The sequence below is a fragment of the Panthera tigris genome, chromosome C1 (assembly GCF_018350195.1).
Source record: "Panthera tigris isolate Pti1 chromosome C1, P.tigris_Pti1_mat1.1, whole genome shotgun sequence".
NCBI lineage: Eukaryota > Metazoa > Chordata > Mammalia > Carnivora > Felidae > Panthera > Panthera tigris.
The window spans coordinates 186163233-186185166 of NC_056667.1; the positions used below are offsets into that span (position 1 = coordinate 186163233).

The 21934-nt window shown below is 38.4% G+C and overlaps 1 protein-coding gene across 1 annotated transcript in view; it reads left to right on the forward strand.

Moving 5' to 3' along the window:
* CDK15 (cyclin dependent kinase 15) overlaps positions 1–21934 on the forward strand; it is an 82895-nt gene that overhangs the window by 22781 nt on the left and 38180 nt on the right. Inside the window, exons 7-9 of the mRNA XM_007089985.3 lie at positions 2716–2839; positions 4499–4619; positions 18778–18871. Of these exons, the coding sequence (XP_007090047.1) occupies positions 2716–2839; positions 4499–4619; positions 18778–18871 (339 nt within the window). The remainder of the gene's footprint in view (positions 1–2715; positions 2840–4498; positions 4620–18777; positions 18872–21934) is intronic.

Here is a 21934-nt window from a genome sequence, read left to right on the forward strand (position 1 = left end):
GACGCTGGAGATGTAGACTTGAGGGCAATTGGAACATGTAGTTTGTAAAGACAAGAGAGTAGATAACCCAAAGAGCAAATACACAAAGATAAAAGAACTGATTATAGAACTTTTGCCTTTAGGGGTTGAAAGAGGAACAGAACAGCAAGAGACAAAAGAAAAGAAGCTTTTAGGAATGTAGAGGATCCAGAAAAATACACTCTCATGGAAATCAAAGGAAAAGACAATTTCAGGGAAGGCATGGTTGAGAGTGTCACTAATACCAGGAATACATTTGAAAACCATACTTGACTATTTTGTGGATTTGTGAGGGATACACTAATAAATAGAGGGGTTTATTAGGGGTATGTGGAAGCACAAAGGAAAAAGTTTTCCCATCAAAACAAGTGGGAGTAGGGATGAGTTCTCCATAGCCAGGGCAGCAGTGAAAATGCTCACTCTGGCCCAGGTGGCACAAGCCCAATGAAATTATCTTGTCCCCAAGAGCCTCACTGTGTTGGAAACAGGACGAACCCCTGGGGTATGGGAAGTCTCTCTGGAAAGAATCACCCGAGATCTGGCTTGGTGTTGACTGAGAAAACACCAAGGGATTGAGTTCTGTTAATGGTGCTTTGGTGGTGTGAAGGAAGAATCCAGGTTGCAAAGGATTCAAGAGTGAGTGAGTTGGTGAGGTTAGTCAGGGCAGACTGCAGTTTTGAGAAGTGTGGCTCTAAAATACCATATGTGTGGGGCGCCTGAGTGGCTCAGTCAGTTGGGCGCCTGACTTCGGCTCAGGTCATGATCTCACAGTTCATAAGTTGGAACCCCATGTCAGGCTCTGTGCTGGCAGCTTGGAGCCTGGAGCCTGCTTCGGATTCTGTGTCTCCCTCTCTCTCTGCCCCTTCTCGGCTCACACACACTCTCTCTCTCTCTCTCTCTCAAAAATAAATAAAATGTTAAAAAAATAAAAATAAATAAAATAAAATACCATACATAAATACTGCAGCGCTTTACCATTTACAAATGCTTGTGGACATTCATGTGGAGCCCGGGAGGAAAGGGATTGAAGAGCAAGAAGGTGAGGGCGGGTGTGACTAATTAGTGAGAGCAGTCTGTACTCCAACATGAAAGGCGTTTCAGGCTGGCCCACTAAGAAATTCTGTCTCTGACTCAGCCAGCTCCCTCTTCCTTTCCCTGTCAAGTTTTAATTTTCTTTTCGCCAGTTTCTCAGAATGGTGTAGTGGAGTTAGGCTGGTCTGAGTTTGAGTTTTGGCCCTGACAGTTTCTAGACATGTTTTTAAAGTATCTTTGAGCCCTATTTTTCTTATCTGTAAATCAAGGACAAGCGTTATCTCCCTCATGGATTACTTTGAGGATTATGAAAGGTGCTAGGCGTACAATAAATGTTGTTTTCCCCTTCCTCCCTTCTGTCTCTCTCCCCCAATTGTCTGTTGCTCCCACTTTCCTCAGTATTTTCACATTGAAAAGCACTAGGAAAACTCATAGAACCAGTGAACATAGGAGTGTCAGGAAATTTTTAACATTCTTAAATGGCTCATGAGCCTGATGTAGGACCTGCATAAAACTACACAGACACAGCGGTGCCATGGTGGGCAAACCCCCCAGGCCTCTTTGGTCAGATCGAGCTACCCCTCTGCTTGCCTCCAATGTCTCCTAGTCATTGCTAGGCCAGTAAACGTGCCAGCATCTCTGAAGTTCCCAGTTTCCAGGATGTGATGCAAAAAGTGTGATGGATTTACCTGCACAGCTCTGCATCTGCTATTGTGCCTCTGTCTCCAGGAATGCTGGGGCTGGGCTTTTCTTTTCTAAACTGCCAGAACATGTCCTCGGTTGGCATAGGTCTTTGTAAACACTAATGTTGGTGTTTCGATTCTCAATTGCCAGTGGCACTGGAAAAGAGCAAAAGACATTGGAATCCTAAGCATTCTGTTTTTCCTTAAGCGTCTACATTGGTGGGAACCTAATAATGTCTTTGGTTTCTATGCCTTATAACCACATGCAACATTTAAAAATTTGGGCCCAGAATGTATTTTTCCCTCTTATTTCTTTAACTATTTATTCCTTAATCTCTTTCTTTTCTTTTCTTTTTTGGTCTATTGTTTTTTTGTTTTTGTTTTTTCCCTGTTTTTGCTCTTTCTTCCTTTTAGTCAAATGGCTGCAATATAGCTTGTTTTCAGCTTTGAACTTCAGACTTAAAAATAGGTTTAAAAGGTAATGGTTCCTTTATTTCCTAATTCCATCTAAAGATATATTTCCTAGTCTGATCTCCTTGTGTTATGTTTTTAAAAGGGCTTCATATCAGAGAGCCTGGAAAACTTAAGCAGTTGTAAACCTTAGAATATCATTTCCAGGTCAACTTTGATCTTATATGCCAAGTTCATCGGTGGGAAAAAAAATTAAATCTTTCACATCTAAATCAATAACTAGTTCCGAAGGAAACTTCAAAGTTTCCCTTTAGATTTTTAAGGAAGGGTAATTCCTCCAGTATCAAAGAAATGAGATGTCAGGAAAAGGCAGAATCCCTTTGTTTAGGACATGGTCTACTTATTTGACTTTCCTTGTCTTTTTTTTCCCCTTTCTGAATGTAAAATCTTTTTTTTTTCCCTCTCAAGAAACACTTTTACTATATTCTTTCAGATGACTGTTTTTGATTTAGAGGAGAAATCAACACATAGTGGCTCAAATCTCCTTAGATAAGGTGTTCATTCCTTCCAGCTTTTCATGTTTCAACTTTTGCGGGGCCTGGCATACATCCACCACCAACACGTTCTTCACAGGGACCTGAAACCTCAGAACTTACTCATCAGTCACCTGGGAGAGCTCAAACTGGCTGATTTTGGTAAGTCTCCCCTCAAGTGTCTTTCTGGGCTATGAACAATGATGCTTTTGTGTGCATGTGTTTAAAGCACTGACTAGGCCTGGCCTTTGAAAATCGGAGGCCCATGGAACGTGGTGCTTTGTGAGGATGTCAAACTACCATATAGGAAGTGTGAGGCAAGAAACAGGGCAAGCTTGGTAGCTTCTTAGGATTCCATCAAGTCCCAGTCTAATCAGATCCTAAAACTTGGGTACCTCTACTGCCCCATTGCCATTTTTTATAGGGAGACATTTGTAGAAAGAACTGTACCTAGTACGTTTTCCTACATCTGAATGGATATAAAAATTCAGAATAGATCAAGGTTATCCCATGATGACAGGATAAAGAGGTAAACCCCAGATTATAGGATGGACTCCTGTCGCAGTACAGGCTTCAGGGCACTTGTTCTGGTCACCTATCTATAGAGCTGTGTTGCATGAGTACCTGAGGTTTTTATTCCTATCAAGGTGACAACAGATTTCCCTGGGGTATCATTTTAGTTCCATTTTAGTACCTGGGGTTCCATTTTAGTACTTATCACAGTTTATAACAATATATACACATATATTTGTGTAATGATTTTGTCTACTCTGCTAGACTGTAAGCATCATGAAGACAACCTGAGTCCATTTTGCTCATCATCATATCCCTAAGGCCTGACACCACAGTAGGTGCTTCATAAATATTTGTTAAAAAAACTAGAGCTGAGGAACCACTCTTCTCTGTTTGGCGGATATCAGATGGTTGCACTATAGCTATAGTACTTAATTCTGACATATTAGTTTTCATCTGAGCATATAAGCATTTGGCAGATACTCATTTATGAATTCCCACAACAGAGAACTCATCTACTGAGGTTTTTTTCCCAGCTGCACATCATGTGATTCTGTGAGATAAGTAGCTGACCAACAAAAGTACTCTTATATTCCAGAGAACTTGAGAGTGATGTGTTCAAGGCCTTACCAAATTAATTAGTTTGGATTAGCAGTCCCCACCTTGTATGTACTAAACTGGGGATTCCTGGACTACAAAATGGAGGGCAACCTTATTAGTTGTGAACTGAGTTCTGTTGCTGTTACAGAGACCCCAAATTACAGAGGTGTAAACATGCTAGAAGCTTAACTTTCTCTCACATAACAGTCTGACCTAAGTAGTCAGAGCTTGTATGGTGGCTCCATGGTGTCTTGACCCATGTTCCTTCTGTCATGTGGCCCCACCATCCTTAAGGTATTGCCCCAACTACATATTTAAAGATGGCTGCCACCTCATTCTCATTATAGCCTAGAGGAAGAAGAAAAGGGAAGAAGGTGTGTTTAATTCCTCCAAAAGGGCATGGTCTGGAAGTTCACACATCACTTCTGTTTATATCATATAGGCAAGAATTTAGTCACCTCCCTATACTTAGCTGCCAGGAAGGCCACATCTAGCTGCAAGTAGGCCAAAATTTCAGAAATTCACTTGATGAAGATGTACGCAAGGGTCAAGATAACTGAGTAACTATTAAAAGCACCCAGATTTTGTGTATTATTTTTTTTAATGTTGCTTACTCTGCCAGTTATTAACTCCTGGTAGCATGCATCTCTTGCTGGCTCTCCAGGAAGTCCTAGAACAGTGAGTTCTGTGCTTTTCCTCTTTGGCCAGGTCTTGCTCGGGCAAAGTCTATTCCCAGCCAGACATACTCTTCAGAAGTTGTGACCCTCTGGTACCGCCCTCCTGATGCCTTGCTGGGAGCCACTGAATATTCCTCTGAACTGGACATATGGTAAGAAATAGTGTCAATAAAATGAAGAAAATGTGAGTTGTTTTACCCATTAGAACTGCTTTATAATCTTAATTGCATTTTAAGTAATGTTAATAATGACAATCATGCTTATATACAGAAACATAAAGTGCTTTCAAATATGTATCTCATTTGACTTTTGCAATTATTCTGTGAATTTTTATAGTTAAAGAAATTGAGACTCAGAGAGATCTTGCCCAAGGCATATTCTGAATTGGATAACTCTCCTCCTAGCTCTTCTCTTCAGTCTTTTGTCTTTCCCCCTTGTCCTCAGAGAAACACACACTCATGCTCCCCAACCACAGATACACAAACACATACACACATCTGCACACTAATGCTCACACATGCCCAAGTACAGTTCAGAGCTTAGAGAAAAAGGCACACAGACCATGATTGAGCAGACCCAATTTTCATGCCAGTTCTATTAATTATTCTGGATTATGTTATCTTGAAAACTCATGTATCTTCTCTGTGTCTGTGTTTCTCCATCAAAAAACAATTTTTAATGTTTATTTATTTTTGAGAGAGAGAGTGAGCAGGGAGGGGCAGAGAGAGAGGGAGAGAGAGAGAATCTGAAGCAGGCTCAGTGCTATCAGTGTAAAGCCCAACATGGGGCTCGAACCCACTAACCGTGAGATCATGACCTGAGCTGAAATTAAGAGTCAGACGCTTAACTGACTGAGCCACCCAGGTGCCCCTGTGTTTCTCCATTTTTAAAATGAAGGTAATAAACTCTTTCCATGAGGGGTTAAATGGGGCTATAGTATAAGAATCAGATAAGCATTTCCAAGTGGAACCACATCACTGGGGAGGCTCTTAGATTAATGGAGTGCAATAGTGACTGTGGGATCACTCATCATCCTACAACAGCAGTGTTATGTTATCAGATCTTATTTCTGCTAATATCTCGGTCATCTGGGGGCCACAGTTAAATGTGTGGTGACTTTGCAATCATAGCCATCCCCTCAGAGTTAACAAAATGTATGGACATCCTTCAGTTCCTTAGGAGGTCTTCCATAAACAAAAAGCCTTGTTTTAAAAAAAAAAATCAATAATAGATTTTTTAAAAATTAAACAGTATTGGGGCATCTGGGTGGCTCAGTCGGTTAGGCGTCCAACTTCGGCTCAGGTCATGATCTCACGGTTTTTGGGTTCAAGCCCCATGTCGGGCTCTGTGCTGAGAGCTCAGAGCCTGGAGCCTGCTTCAGATTCTGTCTCATTCTCTCTCTGCCCCTCCCTCACTTGTGCTCTGTCTCTGTCTCTCAAAAATAAATAAATGTAAAAAAAAATTTTTTTTAATTAAACAGTATTCTAAAAAGGCTAAACTAAGCTTTTGGATTTCCAAAAGAATTGAGAAAGGTTGCAGAAATATTCCTCCAGTGTCTCTGGAGTCATTGATTTCCCAATACCTGGTACCATTTCTAGAAATATCACCAGCTAGTCAAAATCCTCCTGAAACTGTCAGCTCTCACTGCTCTGCACTGTCACTTCAAAGGCCTGTGCAGGCTCTGGCTTTCTTAGTGCTTAATGATTGCTTCCTAGTTGTGCTTCACAGACAAACTGAAACTTCTACTCATCACTTCTAAACTTTGTTTTATTATGGAACATTTAAAACATTCAAAAAATGTATCATATATATACATCAGTGATTCTTGACCAGGGCCAATTTTGCTCCCCAGGGACATTTGACAATGTCTGGAGACAGTTTTTATTGTCACAGCTGGGAGGCGGGTGCTATAGGCATCTAGTGGGAAGGGCCTGGGACGCTACTAAATATCACAACAAAGGTTTATCCAGCCCCAAATATCAACAGTGTCAAGACTGAGGAACCCAGGGGCGCCTGGGTGGCGCAGTCAGTTAAGCGTCCGACTTCAGCCAGGTCACGATCTCGCGGTCCGTGAGTTCGAGCCCCGCGTTGGGCTCTGGGCTGATGGCTCGAAGCCTGGAGCCTGTTTCCGATTCTGTGTCTCCCTCTCTCTCTGCCCCTCCCCCGTTCATGCTCTGTCTCTCTCTGTCCCAAAAATAAATAAAAAACGTTGAAAAAAAAAGAAATTAAAAAAAAAAAAAAGACTGAGGAACCCAATGTAGATTAAGAAGCATAATAAAGTGAGTTTTGTGCATCCACTCCCAATGTAACAACTAGAACATACTGCCACATTTACCTGTGCCCCTCTCCCATCAACCTGTCCCTCCACCAGATGGGCTCCTAACTTGAATTTTTTTCTTGTCACCATTCCCTTACCCCTTTCAAAAATAATATTTGCATTTTTGATAATGTCCTAAAGATATTGTTTTACTTTACCTGCGTTTGAGTTTTTGTAAAAATTGTATTATATTGGGTTTTTTTAAATGTTTATTTATTTTTGAGAGAGAGCGTGCATGTGCAAGTGAGAGAGCGGCGGGGGGTGGGGGTTGGGGGTGGAGACAGAGAATCCCAAGCAGGCTTCACACTGTCAGTGCAAAGCCCCCCAGTATTATATTGTTTTTAGCCTTCTGTGCTTGCTTTTTTCCACTCAAGATGTTTCTAAGATTCATACATGTTGATCTATGTAGCTATGCCTTATTCCCTATTGATGAACATTTCAATTATTTAGTTTGTTTTTCTGTGTTTTGTTTGCTTTTGCTGTTATGAATATACTTGGTACTTATATTTAAGGATTTCTCTAGAGTACTTACTTAGTAGATTTCCTATGTCATAGGGTATATGAATGTTCAACTCCTGGAAATAGTGCTGAATTATTTTCCAAAGTAGTTCTAACAATTTACATTCGAGCAGTGTATTATAGCCCCTTATCCACATCTGCACCAACTTTATAATCAAGCAGGCAGTATGGTATGTTGTGATCTAAATTTGCATTTTCCTAATTACTAATGAGGTTGGACACCTTTTCATGGATTATTTGCCATTTGTATTTCTCGTTTATGAAATACTTACTTGTGACTTTTGCTTATTTTCTTTTGGTCTCTCTGTCTCTGTCCCACTCTGTTCTTCCCTCCCTTTCTTCCTTCCTTTCTCCTTTTCTTTTCTTTCCTTCTTTCTTCCTCTGTCTCTTTCTTTCTTTCTTTCTTTCTTTCTTTCTTTCTTTCTTTCTTTCTTTCTTGATTTATAGGTGTTCTTCTATTCTGAATATTAATCTTTTATCAGGGATGTTGCAAGAAGTCTCCCCAGTTCGTGGCTTATGTTTTCATACCCTTAGGTTGTCTTTTTGAATAAAAGTTCTTAATTTTAATATTGTTGACCTTATCAGTCTTCTATTTTTGGTTAGCCCTTTTGTTTCTTGTTTTTAAAAAAAAAATCCTTCTCTCCTTGAGGTCAGAATGATATTTTCTAATACATTCTTTAAAAAGTTGCTGGGGCACCTGGGTGGCTCAATCGGTTAAGCATGCAACTCTTGGTTTCAGCTCAGGTCATTATCTTATAGTTCGTGAGTTTGAGCCCCATGTCAGGCTCCATGCTGACGCTGCAGAGCCTGCTTGCAATTCTCTCTCTCTGTCTCTCTGCACCGTGTGCACTCTCTCTTTCTCTCTCTCAAAATAAACTTAAAAAAATAAATTTATAAGTTGTAAAGTTTGTCCTTTCATTTTAAATCTTTAATATATTGGAAATTGACTTTTGTCTGTGCCAACCAGTTGTCTCACCCATTTTCTTCTGTGATCTGCCATAGCCAATCTCTCATATATCAAGTTTCCATGAACACAGAGGTCTATGTCTGGGCTCTCTTTTCTGTTCCACTGGGGTCAGGGGTTGGTGTCTCTGTCTTAGGACCAATGTGCCACTGTATTAATTTCTATAGCTTTATAATATTTGATATCTGGTAAGACAAGTGTCCCCACCTATTTCGTCTTCCTCAGGGGAGTCTTAGCTATTTTCCCCTTTGATTTTTCATATATATTTTAGATTAGTGTTTCAAGTTTCATGAAAAACCCTAGTGGGATTTTCACTGGAATTGCATTGAAATTATAGAACTCTCTGAGAAAAATTAACACCCTTGTAATATTGCTTTCCAATTTTTAAACATGGTGTATTTCTTCACCTGTTTGGTTTGTCTTTAATGCCTTTTAGTAGCTTTATTATTTTCTCTCTAAGCTTTTACATATCCAGAGCAAAGATCCTTAAGTCTATTTCTATTGTTTTTTCTTTTGGTTCTTGCATATGGTATCTTTTTCCCCTGCATATTTAGTTGTTTTTGACAGCGATATGCTAATTTACCTTGGAATTTCATTTGTGGGATTTTTTTTGAGGACTTGAATGAGGTAGGTTTCCTCAGAGAAGATTTGCATTTGATTCTTCTAGGTACATTATTTAAGAAATTAATTTTTGTATTTTATATAAGTGTTGGTCTGCCACTCAGATCTTGATTTCCAGATACCATTCCCTACTAAAAAGAACTAAGACTTTTTGGAGAACTGGTCAATTCTAAGGCTGGGGCAAGGAAAGTATAAGATGAGCCAGAAACATGTTATTGGGCCAGAACATTTTTTTACAAAGTGGTCAAAAAATGGGGGGAATATGTCAAAATGACAGGGGAAGCAACTTGAAGAAATGTCTACTGACCAAAGATGTACAATTTGAGTAGAATTTGATTTATAATCAAAGTAAATGATGTAGGTAATGGAATATAAGCCACTGAATAAAATAAGAATGTGTAAGTCCATACTAAAGATAGCTAGCTAACTGGATAAGAAAGGAAGCATCTCCTTATAGTAGAATGCCAACTAATAACTGGAGAAGAAATGACTTAGAAAATCACTATTTCGCAATATGGTAGTGATTGGTTCAAACAAGAATTAACAATGCTAAACTAGAACAGAAAGTTTGATTAGGAATAAAAACTTTTCATAGTCTCAGAGTACATCTCCACAAATTACTTATCAGTTACAAAGGAAAAAAATAGTAACTTTATAGAAAAGAAAAAAACTTGGCAGATACCACTTTCACCAAGTGATTAGAGTTAATATCATCAATAATGGCACTGACTGACACTGTGGGCCTCTTGATATGAGGCACTGAGAAGGATACAATATCACTTATGAGGTTTTCCTGCAAAAAATCACAACCTGAATCAAATGATGAGGAAACAACTGATAAACTCTATTTGAGGGACATTCAGCAACATAACTGGCCTGTACTTTTTTAAAGGGTTGTAGGGGAGGGAAAATTTCCCTCTGTCCTTTTAGAGTCTGTGGATGAACCCGCAAATTGACAACAGATTAATGGGAGAAAAGCATATAAATTTTATTTGATGTTAAAAGTTTTATGTGGCATAGAGAAGGGGGCTTTATAGAAAGAAGAGAAAATGCCCAAAGAAGCAGCTAGGCTCAGAGGCTTTTATACCATTCTGACAAAGAATGATAAATTTGTAGGGAAGTGATAAGACAAAAGAAAGGGGTTTCTGGACTCTTTAAGGGCTATTTTCAGGCAGATAGGGGGAGGTGGAAAGCTCATCCTATGTTTGCTTTTACTCAATTGCCTTCAGCTCAACATAATCTTTATACCAGAGTGACATATTTTGGGGTGGCATATTTTGATCCCCCTACTAGGTCAAGGATTTAAAAGGCAAAGAAAGACTGAGGAATTGTTTCAGATTAAAGAAACTAAGGGGATATGCCAACAATGCAATGCATGGTTCTACATTGGATCCTGGAGGAAATGGAGCTAAAGAACAGGACTCAGACAAAAAGTGAAATTTAAATATGGACTGTGGATTAGATAGTAGTATTGGGCCACTGTTAAATTTTCTGATTTTGATAATTGCACTGCTGTTATGTAAGAGAATGCTTTTGTTCTTAGAAAATGTGAAGTATTTAGGGGTGAAGAATTTGATCTGTAACTTACTCTCTACTGCTTCAGAAAAAATAGAGAAAAAAAATGAAAGGCAAAACGTTGGCAATTGGTGAATCTGTTTGAAGAGAGTTCATTCTACTACGCTTGCCACTTTTTTTTGTTTAAAATTATTTCAAAATTAAAAATCACCCCCGTTTCACCAGAGATAGTGTAAGTAGCACTAACCTAGTATGTGATCGGTGTTTGCAAATATTTCACACGTTTGAGAAGAATGCAGATTTCTGAATTGTTGGGTACAGGTTTTTACATATGTTCAAAAATCCAGGGTTAATTGCATTATCCAAATCTTCTTTATATCATTCTTGTCTGTTTCACTTATCAATCAAAGGTGTGTTGAAATTGTTCACTGTATTGTTGATTTGTCATAATTCTGTTCATTTCTGCTTTATGTACTTTAAAGCTATTTTCATTAAGTGCAAATAAATTTAAAACTGTTCATTATTCCTTTATGCATTTTAGATCTTACTTTTGGGAGATTCCTAGCTGGCTCAGTTGGAAAAGCATGCAACCTTTGATTTCAGGGTTGTGGGTTCAAGCCCCACACTGGGTATAGAGATCACTTAAAAATAAAATATTTTTTAAAAAATCTTACTTTAGGAATAATTTCCTTTCTTTTTTAAATTTCATTTTTAAATTCACTTTATTTTTTAATTTTTATTATTTTTTAAAAATTTACATCTAAGTTAGTTAACATATAGTGTAATTATGATTTCAGGAATAGAATTTAGTGATTTATCACTTACAAATAACACCCAGTGCTCATCCCAGCAAGTGTCCTCCTTAACTCCCCTTGCCCATTTAGCCCATCCCCCCACCCAAAACCCCTCCAGCAACCCTCAGCTTGTTCTGTATTTAAGAGTCTGTTATGGTTTGTCTCCTTCCCTGTTTTTACATTATTTTTGCTTCCCTTTATTTATGTTCATCTGTTTTGTATCTTAAATTCCACATATGAGTGAAGTCATATGATATTTGTCTTTCTCTGACTGATTTATTTTGCTTAGCAATTACATTCTAGTTCCATCCACATTGTTGCAAATGGCAAGATATCATTCTTTTTGATTGCTAATATTCCATTGTGTGTGTGTGTGTGTGTGTGTGTGTGTGTGTGTATCACATCTTCTTTATCCATTCATCAGTCATTGGACATTTAGGCTTTCTCCTTACTTTGGCTATTGTTGATAGCACTGCTGTAAACATTGGGGTGCATGTTCCCCTTTGAAACAGCACTCTTGTAACCTTTGGATAAATACCTAGTAGTGCAATTGCTGGGTCGTAGGGTAGTTCTATTATTTAAAAAAAAAATTTTTTTTAGCATTTATTTCTGAGAGACAGAGCAAGACAGAGCACAAGTAGGGGAGGGGCAGAGAGAGGGAGAATCCGAAGCAGGCTCCAGGCTCTGAGCTGTCAGCGCAGAGCCCAAAGGGGGACTCAAACTCACAGACTATGAGATCAAGACCTGAGCTGAAGTTGACCACCTAACCAACTGAGCCACCCAAGCGCCCCAGCGTAGTTCTATTTTTAATTTTTTGAGGAACCCCCATGCAGTTTTCCAGAGTGGCTGCAGCAGTTTGCATTCCCATTATTTTCCTTTCTTTTAAAGTAAATATTCTAGAATTTTCTTTAGCATAGGCTAATCAGTGGCAAATCTGTTTCTGTGTCTTAAGATAAACTCTAATTGTTGAAAAGTAGACTTGCTAGGGATGTAATTCTAGACTGATGCTTATTTTTTCTCAGAACTTTGAGGATATCATCCCCCTGCTTTGTCTTCCATTGTTGCTGTTGTGAAGTTTGCTTTTAGCCTAATTGTGAAGTTTGCTTTCAGACCTCTTGTCATTCTTTTGTAAGTGATCTCTCATTTTATCTAGACATTTTAAATATATATATTTTTGCCTTTATTATTATAGAGTTTTCACTTTAAGGTGTGTGGTGTGGGTTTCTTTTTACTTACACTGCTTGGTATATATTGTGCTTCCTCTGGTTATGAATCGTGTCTTTAGTTGGTCATTTCCTCTTTGAATGTTCCCTCTATTCCCTTCTCTCTTTCTAGAACTCCAATGAAAGATTACCAGAACATGTCTTTCTATTATCCATAGCTCTTATCCTCTCTTTCATATTTCCTGTCTCTGTAAATTTCTGTGCTGCATCCTGGATAGTTGCCTCAGCTCACCTACCGGTTCTTTAAGTCTGTCTTTTTTTTTAAACGTTTATTTATTTATTTTGAAAGAGACAGAGAAAGCAGGGGAGTGGAAGAGAGAGAGAGGTAGAGAGAGAATCCCAAGCAGGCTCTGTATCATCAGCGCAGAGCCTGACACAGGCCTCAAACTCACAAACCTGAAGATCATGACCTGAGCTGAAATTAAGAGTCAGACACTTAACTGACTGAGCCACCCAGGTGCCCCTAAGTCTGTCTTCAGCTACATATCCCTTACCTTTTTACTGCATATACAAAAATGCATGTTTTTAACATTTCATTGATAAATGTTTCATGAATTTAACCACGAATAATAATAACACAAAGTTGAAATTCAATTATAGTTAAAATTATTGTCATTACTCTTATTCATTACATTATTATTATTGTTTGCCCAGTAAAACTCAAAAAGTAATATAAAAATAGAACAACAGGGGTGCCTGGGTGGCTCAGTCGGTTGAGCGGCCGACTTCGGCTCAGGTCATGATTTCGCGGTCCGTGAGTTCGAGCCCCACGTCGGGCTCTGTGCTGACAGCTCAGAGCCTGGAGCCTGTTTCAGATTCTGTGTCTCCCTCTCTCTGACCCTCCCCCGTTCATGCTCTGTCTCTCTCTGTCTCAAAAATAAATAAACGTTAAAAAAAAAATTAAAAAAAAAATAGAACAACAGACATCTTCCATTGAGTTTACTATTATTTGTTCACTCTCTGCATAATTGTTAGATATTGAGTGTTTACACTGAGATTCCTTTTCACCCATTTTTTGGTTCTTTTCAGAGTGGTAAAAGGGGAAGTTAGTAGGGAGGAGATTTCCAATTGACAAAGGAAGAAAAGGAGGAAAAATCCTATTGTGCTAGGTCATGAAACCCCATAGGGTACAAACTGAGTGCATTTTTGGAGGCAGTGGGCAAGTATTAGAGCCTTTGTCTTAAAGAAACTAATTATAACACAGAGTGCCAGAGCCTCATTCACAGTGAGCCCTGGTGGCAGCAGAGTCAGCAGGGGGGGCCCAGGGAAAAAAGTTAGATTATGGAAAATAGGACATATTGGTTATTCTCAACCCTTAGAACCAATGCTCTCCAGTCTCCCAACATTGTCTCTTTTTTCTTTCTGCCACTTTTTCAGACCTTAAAAGATTCTATTAGCAACTTTGATGAGAAAACTTAATGTTTTAGGATAATTACACTATTTTGTTTTTGTTTACTTTTTTGTCTTATGTTAAAATACATACAACGTAAAATTTACCACTTTAACCATTTTTAAATGTGCAATTCATTTGCATTGAGTACACTCACATTGCTGTGTAACCATCACCATTATCCACCGTGAAAATTTTTTTCATCATCCCAAACTAAAACTCTGTGCCCATTAAACAAAGACTACCTATTACTCCCTTCCCCCAGCCCCTGGGAACCACTATTCTACTTTCTGTCTCCATGAATCTGACTCTTCTAGGTACCTCATATAAGTGCAATCATACAATATTTTCCTTCTGGGTCTGGTTTATTTCACTTAGCATAATTTTTCAAGGTTCATCCATGTTATGGTAAACTGATTTTAAAGAAAGATTGATTTTGGCACACAAAGTGTTCTATTCAAAACTGACTTCAGGCAGCTGCTGGTTTTAGGACTATGAAAAGTTGTTCCTGTCTGAGGGATTGCAGATTTCCTGCTGCAAACTTCCAAATATAAAGAGTGGCCCAGGGAAAAGCAAATGGAAATGTCATGTCACTGTCATACATTCTGTTATTCTGAACTAATTTCAACAGCGAAAAATGAAATACCGATTCATTTCTCCCAACAACATTTTTGTATGCTCCTTACACCTCTGAAAAACCTAAAACTCCTGAGATGGTTGATTTCCCCAGAGATTGCCTAAGGAATTTGAAGAATCTTTTCCTCTCTTATGGAAGAATTTGTTCATGCTCAGAATAGAGAAAAAGTTAGGAAGACAGCCAGAAAAAGCAGAAAACCTGGAAGCTGTTTCCTCTAATTTGACTGAAGAACCACAGTTGGAGCAATAAAATGACTCAGTGCATCTCTCCTTTCTGGAAGGATTCACTGGTTGATGTCATCAGGTTTTTCCAAGCATAGGAAGTTCCCCTTCATCTACATGGGCTGCCCCGAGTGTATCTCCACAGAGCAGAAATCCTCTGAGAAGCCTGAAGATAGGAAGGGTAAGAAGAAGAGGTAAGAAGAGGCACAGGAATGAAGATTTAAGAACAAAACAGAGGAGAAAAAGAAAATAGGAGCTGGTTTCTTATCTGGACCTAAATGTTCAGAATATTTTAAATGTTTGCCTGAGGCTAGACTAGGGGTGGACAAAATAGATGATAGTCACACAACTTGTTTACAAAGCAAATTAAAAAATACAATAGCTCTGAAAAACAACTGAAAATAAATAGGATGATTAATTGTATAGTTTTTAAAGAACAATGCTTACACCTAGAAAGCATCTTCCGTTTTTCAAACTTAAGGTGCATAGATTCATTTTCTTACCAATGCATTGATATTTATGGTACTTGTGGATATTCCAGGTACTGAAATATAATTGATTTAGGAATTTTGTTTGTCTTACAAGTGTCCTAAGTAGGCACATGGGCACCTGCACGTGAGCACTGTCTCTATATATATGTATAAATATTAAAAATATGAATAAGTAGCCTTAGACTGTATATATTTGTTAGGTTAGAAAGGTTTTAATCTACTGCTAGGTGAAGCTTAAAAAGAAGGACTCAAGAAAATGCCAGTAAGGCACCCACCATACAAATGCAAATGGAGAATTTCAACCAAATATAAGCATATTATTCTATAACACAAACACCTTGTGTTACTTTGTACTACTTGCATAATGGCCTTAATGTCCAGCTTTGTCCAATATTTTACACAATTTTGTACACTGCCCTAGTGGAGTAGAAGACAGAGGACACTAAAGACAAAGGACACAAAGGACAGAAGTAACAAAAGAACTTCCTTCTTGGTTCCCTACAGCCACCAGTATGAAAAAACAAGTTTTTTTCCAAGCAATGAAAACCTTTGGAAAGGAGGGAAAAAGTGGACTACAGGTTTAAACCTGGTAATGACTATGGTTTTGAACCTTGTTTAAAATGCCATCAGGTCTTCTAGTGGCTTGTGAGCCCCTGGTGTTTCTAGAAGGTATTAGAAGGGGCACCTGGGTGGCTCAGGTTAAGCATCCGAATTCAGCTCAGGTCATGATCTCACCATTCCGGAGTTCGAACCCCACATTGGACCCTGTGCTGACAGCTCGGAGCCTGGAGTCTGCTTTGGATTCTGTGTTTCTGTGTCTCCCTCCGTCTCTGCTCCTCCCCGGCTCACACTCTGTCTCTCTGACTGTCTGTCTCTCTCTCAAAACTAAATAAGGGCGCCTGGGTAGCTCAGTTGGTTGAGCGTCCAACTTTGGCTTAGGTCATGATCTCACGGGTTGTGGGTTTGTGGGTTTGTGGGTTTGTGGGTTTGTGGGTTTGAGTCCCGTGTCAGGTTCTGTTCTGACAGCTCAGAGCCTGGAGCCTGCTTTGGATTCTATGTCTCCCTCTTTCTCTGCCCCTCCCCTGCTTGTGTTCTATCTCTCAAAAATAAATCAATGTTAAAAAAAAAAAAAAACCTAAATAAACATTAAAAAAAAATTTTGTAGAAGGTATTAGGGTACTGGATGGACAGTTAGCACAAGTCTTCAAAAACCAGTGTATTTCCATTTCTATTTTATATCAATTAATATACAATTACATATGTTTTACACACACACACACACACGCACACACACACACACACACACACACATTTTTTCATTTCAAAATGAAATGGTTTGAGACCTTTCAAGCACATGTAGAGAAACGTCATGCGTGGTGGCTGGAGACCATTTGATGGCATTCACCAACTCAGTTTCCTAGTTGGCTTATCTTATAATTGACGATTGCTAGCAATCAGGATGGTTTTTGACCATTTGATAGTTTTCTACTACTTTTATTTTCCTCCACCTTTCCTAAAAGCAAAAAAAAAAAAAACAAGAACAAAAACAAAAACACCCATAGATTCTAAAATGCAACCTGACGAGGAGCTTTAAAATGGCAATAATTCTAAAAATTCACCTCAACATACTATTCCTAGATTCTTTTTTTCTAAGTTTATTTTATTTATTTATTTTCAGAGAGAGAGAGGGAGCATGCACACATGGGGGGAGGAGCAGAGAGAGAGGGGGAGAGAGAATCCCAAGCAGGCTCTATCCTGTCAACATGGAGCCCCATGTGGGGCTCAAACTCATGAACTGTATTCACCAAATTCTTAAATTACATTTGTCTGATCAAAATTCTTGTATCACATAGCAAGATGTCTCTTGCACATGAAAAATCATTAAAAAGTAAATATAGTAGTTGGTATACCCAATTGGCTTTTTAAAATTGCCAATAAAGTGATATCTTTTATGTATATATGTACAAAATTCTAAAATTTACCCAGTTGATTATTTTAAATGCAAACCAAATATTAGGTCATGGAAACTGTTTTTGTCTTTTTTGACATGATAAAATACAATAACATTTCAATTTTCTTTTTAATATAAATTCTGTCCTCAAACCAGACACAAGATAAAAATTATTCTTAAACTTGTTTACCAAGAAATCTGCTTTCTCCAACACAATCAATTTAAACTGAATAAATTGCATGTGTCTGCAGTCAGATGGAAAAAATAAAAATTTATCATATGTAATAAATACATATGAATAATATTAAAGACCATATTTAAAATGAACTTGATAATAAATTTTTAATAATATGATGATCTATAATAAAATGTTTTACTTAACTGTCCTTCTTTATCATGCCACATAAGAAAATGTCAAGGTGATTAAGGGAGTGTGCAAGATTATGTGTTACAGTGAAAGGAAATTTGGAGTCGAAGGCTAGGACCATGAGGATAATCACTATAATCAGTCACCTGAACCAATTTTATCTCTCAAAAGACTTATATGAATAAAAATGTGTATTATTAGCAAAATAAATCTTACCCCTTACTGTCCCTCAGCAATTACCCTCCAATTTGACTACATAGGAAATAAATTTTATATTTCACCCTATTTCATCTATTTTGAGATGCACAATTTCTGCTAAATCAGGATGTACCTTATAATCAGTAGCGTCTTACCAAAGCCGCCAGCCAGGCTGCAGTTATGACCACAGCTACCATTGCACATGTGTGAACATCAAATGTCAGCATCAAAAGTTGCAGAATGAGTGTCAGTGACTTGGAAGAAAGTCTTGCAGACAGGAGAGCTTTTTTTTTCCCCCTTATTTTTAACTAGGAACCAAATGGTGGTGGAAAGGGAGTGAATCAGACATGTTTAGCAACATTTTTTCAGAAGGAGCCAAAAGTAGGTTAACTCTACGTAATCGCAAGGTCAGCTTAGGAGCCCAGCACCAATGACTCTTAGTTTTCTTATGGATTATTTTAAGAAATGCTGCATCATCAAACTCCTGATATAGAGGATGATCCCATGGATAAAAACAGACATCAAAGAGTCTGAGTCAAATGCTGAATGTAACAAAGTTTTAGGAGTACCCAAACCAATTTATTTTTCTTACTGTTCCATTTTTTGCATGTACGAATATAAAACATGGTAAAATAATCTCTCTAATTAAGTTTATAATAGCCCTTGCAATAGCTATGAAAGAAACATTCTGATTGTGTCGTGGTTCAACTTGCAGCGTTTTTTGTTTTTGTTCTTTTTTTCTTAATCGTTACCTATATTAATGGTGCCTCTTAGAAAGATAGCATTTTAGATTCTGTGAAAAAAAGCAGTCAATTTGGAGATTCTGTACTTTCCCCTCGTCTCATAAGATGGATAATGAACTTGAATGAGTTGAAATGTTTGTTATCCATACTGTGTTCCTAAATGCTGGTTGCATACCATTTTAATGAAAAGCTGCAGGCTGTTCTTTTTCTTTTTCTTTTCTCTTTACCAAGACTTTTAATAGCATATGTCCCCTGTTTAACTCTCCAAAATATTTACTGGGTGGAGAAATACTAGTAGTTCAGTTTCACATGTATGGTTTCCTTAAAAGTGTCAGACTGACTCTTGTTTCCTTTGCTAGGGGTGCAGGCTGCATCTTTATTGAAATGTTCCAGGGCCAACCTTTGTTTCCTGGGGTTTCCAACATCCTTGAACAACTGGAGAAGATCTGGGAGGTAAGAGAAGAATTCCTCTTAGGAAGAAGAAATATCTGCAATTCAAACTTTGAACCAAATTTGTTTTAGAGACAGTGAAGTAGTCCATCTGCTTTGAGATATTATGCCGCATATTAAGGCTGTGGAAACTGTAGAATTTGCCACAGGTGTAAGTACCTGGGGAACGAAGACATGGTCAGGAAACTCCCTGTTGTCTTGTAGCAGCCCCTGAATCCACCTGCTTGCTCTCATTATTTTCTCAACTTCCCAGGACAATTGCTGCTGTGGCTATTTAGGCACATCTCTGCCTTGCCACCGTCAGCTCTAATTCTACCATATATTTGGCCCTGCGCCCTTGTCAACAGAAGATGAGACACTAAATATCCACAGAACCCTGATAAAACAAAGGCTTACCGTGTTAGGGTGAGAGAAGTATACTATTTATTGTGCTCTTCCAAAACCTAATTCCTAAGGTGTGAAGTGCTTGGCTGTGTGTGGTTCCATTTCTTTCCTTATTATTTATCCAACTTCATTTGCACCACAATGCACTTCACTCTTTTGTCTCTTGTAGTTTGTATGCCACATAGTATAGTCATCCATATATTTTTCTCTCTTTTTTTGGTGATTTTTTTCATTGTGGGAAAATATACATACCATTTACCATCTAACCATATTTAGGTATATGATTCATTAAGTACATTCATGCTGTGCATCCATCACCACCATCCAGTTCCAAATGTTTTTCATCAACTAAAATAGAAGTTCTGTACCCATTAAACATTAATTCCCCATCTTCCTGCCTTCTGGCCCCTGGTAAGCTCTCTTCAACTTGCTGTCTTTAGGAATTTGCCTATCCTGGGTATCTCCTATTAGTGGAATCATACAGTATTTGTCTGGCTTATTCCAGTTTTATTTATTTATTTATTTGTTTACTTATTTTAAATTTGTTTTTGAGACAAAGAGAAAGCACGAGCTGGGGAGGGGCAGACAGAGAGGGAGACAGGACCTGAAGCAGTAGACAGGTTCTATAGTGATAGCAGAGAGCCCAATGCAGGGCTCGAACTCACAAGCTCATGAGATCATGACCTGAGATAAAGTTGGACACTTAGCCAACTGAGCCACCCAGGTGCCCCATATTTCACTTATATTCTAAAGGTTCATCCATGTTGTAGTGTGTGTCAAAGTGCTTTAAACTACACTGTTGTTATCCCGGACCCTGTTCCCTTTCAAGTTTGATTGCTTCAAGCAGGCATCTGGAGCATTCTTGCTAACGGCCTCCGATAATGAGTTTCTTGAGAGATATTGCCAGAGTGGGGTTTTTGTGTGTAAGTGAGGAAATTTGTCTCCTCTTGAACTACTTTAAAATTTTGAGGTAGAGACACAGTTTTGTTACCACAGTCACCGTTCCACACTCTGAGGACAAAATGAGAACAAGTCCCCACATTCAGCAGTGTGCTGTCTTATATACTACTACAGTTCAAGCAGGTTAGAAACTTAAACATTACAAACAGCCCCTGAATTAGTGTTTCACTAAACGTGGTCTACATGGATGAAAATAGGAAAGCTCTTTCAGGTTCCGTGATATTGGATGTAAGAGTTGGCTCTTTGAAAGTAATAGGTCTGGGGTGCCTGGGTGGCTCAGTCATTTGAGCATCTGACTCTTGATTTTGGCTTAGGTTATGATCTCAAGGTCACGGGATTGAGCCCTGCACTGGGCTCTGTACTGAGTGTGGAGCCTGATTAAGTTCTCTCTCTCTCTCTCTCTCTCTCTCTCTCTCTCTCTCTGCTCCTCTCCCCTGTTCATGCTTTCTCCAAAATAAAATAAACAAACAAATAAAAAATGAAAGCAATGGGTCCATTCTACTCTCCTAATCTTTAACCACAATATCTCTTACATTTTCCTGAGATCTCACTCTCATTCTTAGGAATGAAAACAAAATGAGAAATTCTGAATCTTTACTTTGCCGTCTTTCTAAAATGCCTGTGTGTGTGTGTGTGTGTGTGTTCATCTGAATAGCTGTCACCTCTTTCTGATCAACTTTTTAGAAATCTAATTCTTGTAATAAGTGTTTTTAGCAAATGATCCCAGATACAGTTCTAAAATCAGAATAAAATAAACTATGCAGGCTTTAAGTCCACTAATCAAAATGTCTTCAGTTTCCATTCCAACAAAGGCAGAAAACCGCCCTGTGCAGCCCACTATGACTTCAAACATAGCACTCACTGGCTGCCTTTTAAGAGCCTTCAGGGAGGGAATAAATCAACAATTTTTGGGTTTCAGTTTCCCAGACAGCGAAGCAGAGATTTAGTAATTTTCTCAAGTGAAAACGAATTCAATAACTTTCAAATAGAACCCGAGCATCAAATTTCTGAATGAAGGAGATTGAATTTTTAAACTTCAAAAATCTCAAGCTTAAAGTTTTTAGTATAATATTAAAAATTGTTTGGTATCCACTTTGTTGGCTTTAATTAAACATAATACAAAGTAACCAATAATTCTAGTAACTGTCACCTTAGAGAAAATATGGATGTGGTCACTATTGATTGCCTTTGTCGCTTTTTCTTCATTGTCTTTGCGTTCTTTTCATTGTGCTTTGCCAGCCACCAGTATGGGTGCCTGCAAATCACTTGTTTACATGCACATCTGTGCAAATATATAAGATGGTAGGTTAAAAAAGAAGAATCAGCTTCCCATCCTCTGGCCATCTCCCACAAAAGAAGAATTAGTCCAGTTGATTTTTCAAAATGGATTCCAGGATTCTTAGTGTTCCCTCAGGCTCAGAGTGGTTGATAGGAAAAGCCTATAATCCTCTCAGTAGCTTTTCAGTTTGTTTAGGGAATGGATCAAAGAAAGATTTTCCTGGGTGGCATGATTTTTTTATTGTATGAGGGAAAATAGCACTTCAGTGTCTTTTGTTTGAGGACAGTCTTAGCCAGCACCACAAAATGTACCTCTCAGCCAGAGTCCTAGTCAGCAAGCTGGTAGACATTAAGATTCTGGATTCTTCATTGATCATTATTAGTCACTGTTGGGCAGTTGACTTCCTGCCATCAATTGGGCTGGTATCTATATCTAGCATTTTG